General features: G+C 35.0%; 1 protein-coding gene across 1 annotated transcript in view; it reads right to left on the bottom strand.

The window, feature by feature from the left end:
• The window catches only part of LOC138710289 (host cell factor 1-like), a 37,026-nt gene that overhangs the window by 15,481 nt on the left and 9,442 nt on the right, over window positions 1-12,103 (bottom strand). Inside the window, exons 2-4 of the mRNA XM_069841053.1 lie at window positions 6,679-6,815; window positions 5,473-5,733; window positions 106-270 (exon numbers count right to left, since the gene is read on the bottom strand). Of these exons, the coding sequence (XP_069697154.1) occupies window positions 106-270; window positions 5,473-5,733; window positions 6,679-6,810 (558 nt within the window). The 5' untranslated portion in view covers window positions 6,811-6,815. The remainder of the gene's footprint in view (window positions 1-105; window positions 271-5,472; window positions 5,734-6,678; window positions 6,816-12,103) is intronic.

Raw genomic sequence — 12,103 nt, 5'->3', positions numbered from 1 at the left:
AACATGGGTTTAAATTATTTCATTGCCGTTTCAATAATCATTGCAGTTTTCTGTAATGAATTAGCAACGACACTCAGAGCTCCAGTGCAGTGAGGAAAAGCATACCTGTGTTTGCGAAGAAGCGCTGCGCACTGCCAGATAGACGGAATATTCAATTATCTCTCCTGCTGGTGGCTCCCATGATAGATGTGCTCCTTCCATAGACTTTGTTATCTTAATAGCAGAAGGAGCACCGGGGTATCCAGGCAGACAGGTTTTAAAAGCAGAAACCTGTTGCAAAATACGCAAATAAATATAAACTATTGTAGAATAACAATTTTACACAAATTAGAGTAATGTGGCACAGCTTAGCATAAATGATTATCAGTATGCAAATTCAGTCTCATGTCCATAACCCTCTCTGTTCAGATGTCAATATCAGCTTACAGCAGTCAGCATGTCTAAATATTCTCTCTGTCTTACCTACACAAGATTTTCACAAGTCTCCATCCAGAAACAACTAAACATAACAAAGATAACAGACAGATAATGGATGGAAATAGTGACGAAACCAGTGCTATATCAACTTTGTCCACGCAAAATCTCAGTGTCAACTGACAGAACTGGGTACATATCATAGGTAACTGAAGTCATAGCATCCATGGATAAATCGTGAAACAGTGAACGCCAGTAGGGGAACTTATCTCCACCCTCGCCACTCGGCACCTCGCTCCCTTGCTCTCTCTCTCTCTCTCTACTATCTGCCCCACTTCGGCAAATCACTGCCTACCGCCTCGCATGAATTTCATATTTTACAACACAAGACAATACAACCAAATTGATGTGGGATGCCCTTGATGAGCATTAGACAACGTTTGGATCTCGAACTAACACATACTTTGAATAAAACAACACTGGTGGATCACTGCCTACCGCCTCGCACGTATTTCATATTTACGTTCCATATATAAGTTTTTTCCTCGAACTAACACATACTTTGAATAAAACAACACTCATCTGTTAACTGTGCACTGTCCTCGAAGTAACATAATAGTCACCAGAGCCTCATTTGCTGTAATCAGGACCTGCCACGTGACAGCTCATCACAACACGTCATTCCGTCTGTACCCTTAGCTGGACAGACACAATGAAGCTCTACCAGCGCACGTTAACACTTATGCCACCCCCGCAGTCAACCCCTACCAAGCCAAATTCACAAGCCCGCCACTTTCTACCCACGCTATTTGGTCATTGTCCCAAACATAAATAGATTAATTTTTCCTTCTATCACCAACTCACCTTGGAAGCCGAGAAATCTAAAGTGTGACCAAAAAGCGTGCGTGCATTTCGTTAGAAAGATCAACAGATCGAATACTACCCTCTGCTAAGTCATAAGAAAAAAAAAAGAGAGAGACATCAAGCAAGGAAGAGAGAAGAAGAGGCTGGAGAGGGAGAGGGAGAGGGAGAGGGAGAGAGAGAGAGTGAGGAAGACAGGACGAAGTTCCTCTTTTGCTTCGTAGATGCCGCATTCACTCTTTTTGTTCCACCTTCCTCCACTAGATGTCACCCCACCCTAAACCCCCTATTTCCACTCTTTCCCGCTAGAGTGTGTGGTGAGTTTGTAGGTGACGTGGTAGGGGAAAAGTGGAAAGGGATCATGGGCGGAGCTTAGTGTTCGCTGTTTTACGATTTGCCCGTATCTATGAGAGCCAGAGACGATTAATCTGGAGGATATTTGGTTTGAATACCTGAAGAAAGTACGACATTTATTTTCGTTAGAAAATGAAACAATTGATCTAATTTTGTATTGTCAGGGAACATCCTTTTCAGTATCTGTGTCATATGCTTGTCTGTGTTAGCAGCAACTCCGCTAACTGTTTTTAATAAACTTTTCTACAGTTTTGGCATATGAAATACGAAGGCAAGGATTGTTTTGTATTACATTTACCAAGTGTACGTACCTCAATGCCGAGAGAAACAAAATGAAATCCCTGTCTCCATTAACGAAATACAACTACACGATTGCACTGCATTAAAAAAATTATTGATATGAGACAGATTTGTGATCATGTAAGTAAGAACAATGTAGAATATTAATATGAAATAAAGATTTGGCATTTATCTTTGCATTTTACAGCATCTTCTATTACCATTCCCCCACGTTAAGAATGAGTTTCAAATTAGAACATAACAACCCACATAACACATGTACTCCAGCAGTTTTGTGTTCTGTGGTGTTACTGATATTGTACCTGTAAGTGTGTGGATATTTTGTTAAATGAAGATAGCAATTCTGTATAAATACAGATAACTTCATTTGCAACTTATGAAAGAAGAAGTATGTACAATAAGGTTAAAAAAGAATAGACTGGCAACAAATGTCTGTTCCAGAAACAGAATAGTGCACGTGCCCGTCTCCTTGAAGCTCCAGTTCACAAGATTACACAATTAAACCATGTAAATATGCTGTATTTTGTTCTAAAATATATTATAAAATAAAACGAAGGGTTGATTCTAGCTGCATCAGGGCTTTTGAAGAGTGAAATAGCAATAAAATTGATAAATACTAAATCTAGCAAAATGGGGTACAACATTTATCGAAACGAAGACAAATGAGAAAGCTACATAATACGCCAGATTAAAGTATGAGCCATTGTAGCATACGTGGCTTAAGTATGGGTCTGAACCACATAGCGTTGATTGTAGTAGGTTCGAATCTCTATTAGTTTTAATTTTTTACATTAAAAATTTACCATAATACGTTTTTATATACACCATTTATACAAGTACCAAGTGGCGACATCGCCTGGAAGTCGATTGAATGTTTAGTAAATACCATAATCCGTCCCCCGGACAACACTACTGTCTGTTAATAAAACCATCTGCATTTATATATGATTTATAGCTTTTAAAAATATGTTTAACTACAGCATTAAAACATGTTATCATTTATGAACATTAATTTAGTTCTATTTGTTTCAATAATGGCAATACTGAAGTGATACTGTTTACCATTCTTCAGTTCATATTGGAGTTCAGCTTTCTGTATTTTTTGTTTACCTGTATTCTTCACAGGAAGTGTTGACAACGTTTGAATGCCAATTTTCATAAATAATAAAATTATATTACAAATAAACAAAAATTAAAATTGCATTTCATATTCTTCGTCAGTCATATGTCCAATACTTGCAGCCGTTTAGGTTCTTGAAGCCCCTTTTTGGACCAGTCATATTGAAAAAATTAATTAGGGCCTACATATCGAATTAAACCATCACATTTGAATGGGATGTAGAGCAGGATAGTTCGTCTTTTTATTTCGCTACATATTAAAATTATTTTACTTTGATATGTGTTTTGAATATTAACTTCAGAAATAAATTGTATTTTCGTTAAAAAAACATCCGGACACCTACGAAAGTTTTACAACTCTCATAAAGTAGGATCACTCACGTCTTACAAATGTGTTATAACAAGAGAAGAGAATCCTATTAAAATGAGAAAGTCTTCACTCAGCGATTATGTGCCTTGGTCTGGAACATTTGTCAACAAACAAATAGAAATATCATCATCATCATCATCAACATCATCATATTTTACGACACGGATTAAGTCAAGATTGTTTCAGTTTCAAAGTGGTTTAATATTTGTCTGATCAGCATTTTCTTGAGAGTCCTATGTTTCTCCTTTCAATTAGTTAGTAATGAAGCAGTTCATATGTTATTCCAGGTAATTCTATTCAATCTACGTGTTCTCTCTATTTATTATTGTAGTCTTCTGTTTGAGATATATAATTGTAATTTTCCCTTGTAGCATGGTTATACTTATATAAATAATACTGCATACAATTATTAATTTCTGCAAAGTATAAGGGTCTGGGAAATAATAATAATAATAATAATAATAATAATAATAATAATAATAATAATAATAATTATTATTATTATTATTATTATTATTATTATTATTATTATTATTCGCAGAACTGCATGCATTTTATTCTTCACCTGACATAATTAGGAACATTAAATTCAGACGTTTGAGATGGGCAGGGCATGTAGCACGTACAGATGAATCCTGAAATGCATATAATGTGTTAGTTGGAAGGCCAGAGGGAGTAAGACCTTTGGGGAAGCCGAAACGTAGATGAGAGGATAATATTAAAATGTATTTCAGGGAATGGGATATGATAATAGAGAATGGATTAATCTTGCTCACAATAGGGACCGATGGTGGGCTTATGTGAGGGTGGCAATGAACCTCCGGGTTTCTTAAAAGCCGTAAGTATTATTATTATTATTATTATTATTATTATTATTATTATTATTATTATTATTATTATTATTATTATTATTATTATTATAAATGTCCTATGGTAAAAACATGAAATTGACCATAAATTTTGTTTACTTATATTTGATGTGGTTCTCATTTTGAGAAAGCAAATGAACTATTAATTTTGTATACAGGCCAGGTTGTGCCCAATAATAGTCCACGAATAATGGGCTGTAATATGTTTGGAGACTTGCATAACCAAGTTTATTAACAAATTCCACTAACACTTGTCATTAAAAATATAAAATAATACAATACAAAATCAACCCCACCAGGAAGCGAACTTACAACCTCTGATTCCGAAATTAGAAACCTTATCCCTACGCTACAGCATCTCATTGCTCTTGCTGCATTATAGATGGATCACTATCAAAGAATCAACCGGAACAAACATCAAGCATTGCCTTCGAACACAATGAGTTTACTTGTGTGAACCTGACTTAAAAACTTTACATTTAAACTACCAAGAGTCAGCCCATTGTTTTTGAAGTCAATTGTACAATAAAAGAGTGGGAATGCCAATCGAATTCAAATCCTAATTTGAGTCAAAAACTATCGACTTAAAAGACGAAAGTATAGAAGTGTCTTTAACAGTGACTATTTTAAACACAAGGCTGACTAGTTTTCAAGTTGTAGTGTGAGATATGTTGTTTTGCTTTCAATATGCAGGTAATTACTTAAAGGTAAAAATATATGGACATAAGCGACAATGATACATATTCAACATTTTTGAAGAATCACACTATAAACATTAAACTTCATACAGTCATGTAAAAAAATATAATAAATTTGATTCTCTAGGGTAATGTAAATGTCAGTAAATACTTATGCACCAGCAGTTACAGAAGAAAGCAAGGAAAGTTGGGCTGTATTCATTTTAGCAAGTTCTCTCCCCATGTGTACACTTCCGCAGATGAGTGCAAGATTCAATGCGTGGTTATTTGTGTTAACATAAAGAATAATAATAACACCATCGTGAAGGTGTTAACTATGTAGTCACTTTTATTGTGTCCCTTTCACAATTTCTTTAATGTAAATATTTAAAAAATGAAAACCAAATGCACTAAGACAATTTCATCATTTAAACATTTTTAAGAGGAAATCATTGGGTTTCTATATAGGTTTCCTGGTCGGCATGCATACAAGATATGTAGGTCCTACCTCACTCCAAGGGCCCTGTCCACAGGAATTGAGACCCGCAACTCTAAATTTATAAGCTGTCCCTGGCTCCAGCTGAATCTTTGTTAGAAGAGAATAGTCTGGAAGATTGTCAATTGTTATAGTATCTTGATCTCGCTCCTTCACGTCGTCCTTATTTTCTGGCTGAACATAGAACATGGTGACAGTGCATGAAGTGCCCTTGATTACACCCACATCATGCCATACTGGGGTTTCTTTCTTCTTTACTACTAGTGGTGAATCCTGAATACATAAAAGCATTACAGTACTAACACCGTATCTTATAAACTCTGAACCATGCAATATATATTCTAGAAGGAATATTTATGAAAGGTAGACTACAGTTTCGCACATAGTAACAAATATTTAAGATAGTGGATACCAAACGTTCCGGTTTGGAGATTACATTACAAGCAATTTCAAATTTGTATTATTCTGAAAATATTGAGATTAGGATAAATGTTTATATGACACTTTTTGCTCAGAATGTATTCGGAAATAAGCTCTGTAAGGGACGGTAAATTCTCGTGAATCACTCTGTATAATATAATCATTGTGGTCTTTCGTAAACAGGTTTTGAGAAAAATAGCATATTTAGTTGCATTTTAGAATGTATATTCCAAGAACATGGATAATATAGAAAAGGAGATATGGAGGGGGGTTTGAACATGATGTATTGTGTAACATTGATGGTTTGGCTGTAACTTCATTTTGTAATAAAGTGTGTGCCAGGAAGGTGTAGCAACCCTGCATTCAGTAATAGCAGAATCAAGACTAGGGAAGGAAGAAGAACTGTTCCTCTGCGATGCTTTCAGTTTGAATCTTTCGTGCAGTAACGTACATAATTACGATTTGTCTTGCAGCTCACCGCTACTGTTACATCTGTATGCTTTTATTTGATGAATATCTCAAAAACCATTCACAAACGAGCACAATGATATCAGAACTTTATATTTAATTCCCTTTCCTGACATATTTCTACACAGTCCTCTATTGAAAGTAGTTATGTTTTGTAACTTTATTTATTTAAAAATAAAATAAATAAACAACTGAAATCCAGAATATAGTGAAACAAATAAATAAATATCAGGATACTGAGGATGTTATTAGCTCTTTTATATGCAAAAGAGCATTGTGGGATGATTGCACAGTGCAAGGTATTAAATAAAAAGAACTAGCACAACTCACTTCAGCTTCACACTTCACCATTGGAAAATTAATCGTGGCTGCAGTTTTCTCACAGGTGTCGTCCTCGCATTCTGCTTTTATCTCTGTCGACTGCAGATTCGACAAATTCTCTTCCATCTTGTTCACATTCATTACAACTGAAAGAAATTGACATTCAATTGTAGACTTTGCAAAATAATTATTAGTGTCTTGTTACAAACTAATTCTGTGTCAAACAAAGGTATACTATACTGCATCTTAAGTATTAAAGGATCAAATATCACTACGTTTACATCTACGCACACAGAGCCATTACTTACAGCAGCAACTCACAATTCAACCCCTAAATACACAAGCAGAGTGGAAGGGTAAGGCATGATCTCCATCCCCTTAACCATCACTTGTTCATTCAACGTTATGCAGTTTGGGTATTCTCCCCTTTGCTGTGTATTGGAGGCTGCATTTTGTATCACGTAATCTTTGCCAACCACTGACTTACACAGGCTGAAGGGCCTAGAAAAATGTGTTGACACTTGAAATAAGTTAAGTATATTGGTAATTATGTTACCTGGCGTGACAATATCGATAAAATTAAAAAAAAAACATATTTTCGAAGTTAATATCAGTTTGAATAGAAAGTTTCTTCCGTGTTTATTTGAATTTTGTGATTTTATCTGTTATACGGCTCTTCAATCACCAAAAGTCAGTATGCTTCTAAGATTGTGGAGTTGCTGTGGCAATCTTTTTTCTGTGATTTGTGATAGTGTATGGATTTTCCACTAGTTGGACTTGATCATACTCCACGTAGTTCATTTTTTTACTTGGTTATTTAACGAGGCTGTATCAACTATGAGGTTATTTAGCATCGATGAGATTGGTGATAGTGAAGTGATATTTGGAGAAATGAGGCCGAGGATTCGCCGTAGATTACCTGACATTTACCTTATGATTGGGGAAAACCTCGGAAAAACCCCAACCAGGTAATCAGCCCAAGCAGGAATCGAACCCACGCTCGAGCACAACTCCAGATCGGTAGGCAAGTGCCTTAGTTGACAGAATTACGCCAGTGGCTGTTAGTTTACTGAGTCTTTTGGTTAAAGATCATGGAGAAGGCAGGATCCAGTGAAGCGAGTAGATTGTGTAACAGCTGTTGTGAATGGACGGTTTTGGTAGGTAGGTTGGTAGGTAGGTAGGTAGGTAGGTAGGTAGGTAGGCAGAAAGCGAGTTATTGTAAGGTGTAGGACTAGTGACATATTATACTTTTTGGTTTTTGGCCATGTTTTTAGGAGTGAAAATTGGAAAAAAGAAACATAATTGTGTTACGTTTGTGAAAAGTAATTATTTTTCCTACAAGCTGACAACTTCAAGTGAAACCCTGCAAAACACGCCAACTTCTGGTATTTCTCTCTTTCATTCTTCTGTCCCTTGCCCCACATCCTTCAAACACCAATCTGAGAAGGTGTTTATAGTAAGAGTACCAGATATTTTTCACAATTTCCGGGGACAGATATCGACATATGAAAAACTACTTTTAACATTTCTGTTGGTTTTCTGTTTTTTAAAGAATTAAAATACTCATTCCATTTACACGCTAAAGTTATTCATTCTGCTTACCTAATACTTAAACTACTAGTATTGTTGAGAAGAATGAATTTTTCAAACAGATCTCTGGATATCAATTTCATAACAAATATATGACAGATCATGTTGAAGCTGGTTAAGATAGCAAGCATGGCTCGAATAGTTTTTAAACTCATTCTGGACTTTTGAGATGTATAGGCTACATCATGTCCATCGAAAAAAATCTCCACTGAAGCATTACTTTCAGGAAGACACAGATAAAGTTCAAGGAACTTCTGGAGTTGTGTATAGGGAATAATTTTTTCAGACAAAAGTTTAAAAATTTCACTCCATTTTGAGCAAAGAGCAGCATTTTCTTCATTACACCTTTATATTTCTCAGAAGTCACATATTTCCCCAAGCAGTAAATTTCATCAAATTATCTGCATCCAGGTCAAGTCCATCTATATTTTAAAAAAAATTATGAACTGTCTCTTCAAATGTCTCTTTTTTCCATAGGATATCCTAGAAAAACACACTTCATACATCTCTTGTGAATTAATAACCAAGGAACTGAGATACTTAATAGCAATTTCATAAAATTCACAAGAGACATCGAGTATTCAGTTATGGAATAATTACCACTTCTTCCAAAGTTCCCAAAAGGTGCTTAACTGATGATGGAATAATGTTCTATTGTTTAATGGAGTTCAGTTTTTCTACTAACTTTGATATTAATACATTGACACTGAAAATATGGGGATATATGCATACAAGTTATTAAATCAGGGATATATCGCGGATGAATTTTGTCTGGGGACAAAAAGCAAAATTCGGGGACAGTCCCTGGGAAATGGGGTAATCTTAATGTAAATTCATTGTAGTCAATAGAAGAAACCACCCTACAGTATTACTACAATTACGGATTCTTTACTTCTGCCTTCACTGTCAACTAGGAAGGTTCCATTATTCTAGCATTGCAAGCAACTAGTCAACCTCTTAAAGCTTTTGTTAGCAGGTTTGACAAACTGTGATTGGACCTGCAAGTACAATACAGCTGCAATCATAACATTGCCAATTTCGTTCTAGTTGACTATGAGTTGTGCTGTGTCCATGCGAGTATAAAAGTTCCTGAGTACATAACTACAGTATTATCAACTATTTACTTCACCAGATGGAGACTGACAAGAATAAATTTGACACAGTGAAGGAAGAAATATTGTCGCCAAGGTAATTGAGTTCTTTGATGCTGAAAAGAACGAAGATTAATTTAATTTACCACAAGCAACTATACGACTGCAACAGCAACAGGAAAATCGGAATCATTCAAATAAAATTCAGAAAAGAAGTTAAAGTAGCTGATAGCAACCACACCAAGTTTTCCACATGGGGTGAAAACAGAAAAGAGAACAAAATATCATACTGGATGACATGTATAGGTATATTTCTTAGTAACTATAATAATAATAATAATAATAATAATAATAATAATAATAATAATAATAATAATAATAATAATAATAATAATAACAATAATAATAATGATAATAATAATAATAACAATAATAATAATGATAATAATAATAATAATAATAATAATAAATAATCTCATGTATCACCGATCCTGTATCGTTACTGCTACTGATCCGGCAATGCTGAGTTCATAGTACTGTCTCCCTCCAACCCTTGCTTCCCCCCCCCCCCCACAAGGCAGCCAGCATTCACGTTGTAACTCGGTCAGGTTTCAGTTCGATTTGTCAATTTTATACACATTATTCATTTCTAGATATTTTTTAAATTCGAAATTTGTATGTTTCATTCCTGCCATTTCTCAGTAATTTTCGTTTTTGAAAAACCGTGAAATATGACAATTATTAAAACAAAAATAAAAACAAGGCCGTCATGATGGGCTACAGTTTTAACATTACATTTCTTCTAAAAAAATATCGGAAATCAAATTTGATATCATAAGTGCATACTTTCAACAGATGTCTGGAAGGAAAGCCTTGTGTGTTTCTGAGGTCTGGTTTTTTGTGATAAGTTGACTTGCAAGCATTGTTATATTATGTTATTAATAAATCGCAGACTGTAATGAGTTTTATAGTTAAATCGACCATATGTATATAATGCTCGATTCTTCTGTTTTGTTTTTTTTTCTGTATCCAAGGTATTTGTTTATGTAACCTAGTAGCTAGCTAGATTTATATGTCGAATAAAGCCAACTTTGGTTCTCTAGATTGCAATTTTATTACAATTTATTCGACATATATGAAACAAATATTGTACTGATTAAATTCTATTAAGATATGTACTTCAACGAATTTAATAAGTAAGAAGGGGAAGAAGATAGAACATGGAGAAATTTTTACGTCCAGAACGACTAGATTTGGACCCTGCATCGCAATCATTATCTCAGGAATGGGAGCACTGGAAGAATACTTTTACTAATTTCTTGACAGCCAATGCAGGAGAACAACTTACAGAAGAGCTGAAACTTCAGCTGTTAATAAATCACATATCTCCTAAAGTTTATTCATTTATAAGAGATTGTGACAACTATACGGCAGCTATAGTTTACCTTGAATCTGTGTTTGTAAAACCCACGAATGAAATTTTTGCAAGACACAGTCTAGCTACAAGACGACAAAAGCAACACGAATCTGTAGATGAATATCTGCAAGCACTTAAACTATTGGGGAAGGACTGCAAATTTAAAGCAGTTTCAGCAGAAAAAAACGCAAATGAATGCATCCGCGATGCTTTTATTACTAGACTATTATCATGTCCGATTAGACAACGTCTTTTAGAAAATATTACATTAAAATTAGATGATGCATTTTCCCAAGCACGAGCCTTGGAGATGGCTTTCAGACAATCACAAGAATATGGGTATAATAATGTGTCATCAGTCAGTGCAGTGTCAGGTAATGTACAAGAGATACCAGTAAGGAAGAATTCTAATGAATCACATCATCCTGATAGAGTCCTGGATACATTAAGAAGATTGATTGATTGTCCTGATAGTGTACTAGCCATTGCGCTAAAACAATTTAACAAGTGTTTCTTCTATAGTTTCAATCGTCACATGAGAAGTAATTAATTGTCCCACTTTCAATGCTATTTGTAATACTTGCAAGAAGAAAGGACGCTTTGCTAAGGTATGTCAATCTAAAAGGAAAGTTTATGATGCTGTAACAGCTGCAACAGATGGAAACAATAAACTTTCAGATGCTTGCATTAGGTTGAGTCGTTCTCTCTGTGGGGCTTCAACTACTCTTTTAAATAAATCTATCTTACTACTTAAAATTAATAGAGTGCAAGCTAAAGCTCTCACTGATACAGGAAGTACCACCAGCTTCATTAACAGTTCCTTAGTAAACAGGCATAATTTTGAAACGATACCTGCTAATGTGCAGATTGCAATGGCATGATCAGTACTCATTTCTTATGTGAGAGGTAGCTGTAATGCTACTATAGAACTTGAGGATCACATTTATCGAGATGTCGTGCTATTAATTATGGATGACTTGTGTGCTGATATAGTACTTGGGCATGATATACTCCAACTTCATTCTTCTACTGAAATTGCTTTTGGGGGACCTCGTGAACCCTTTTATGTTTGTGGTCTTGCTACTGCTTCCATATTGCCTGTGTCATTATTTTCTAATCTCACTCAGGATTGTCATCCTATTGCTATAAAGTCTCGTAAACATTCACGGGAAGACAACAAATTCATAGAATCTGAAATCTCCAAACTTGTAAGTGAAGGCATAATTGAAAAGAGTACATCGCCGTGGAGGGCACAAGTTCTTGTTACTTCGAGTACTAATCATAGGAAGTGAATGGTTGTTGACTATTCACAAACCATGAATAAATTTACACTACT

The sequence above is a fragment of the Periplaneta americana genome, chromosome 12, assembly GCF_040183065.1.
Source record: "Periplaneta americana isolate PAMFEO1 chromosome 12, P.americana_PAMFEO1_priV1, whole genome shotgun sequence".
Lineage (NCBI taxonomy): Eukaryota > Metazoa > Arthropoda > Insecta > Blattodea > Blattidae > Periplaneta > Periplaneta americana.
Note: the sequence above shows the minus strand (reverse complement) of the source record. Positions and strands in the feature narration are given on the sequence as shown.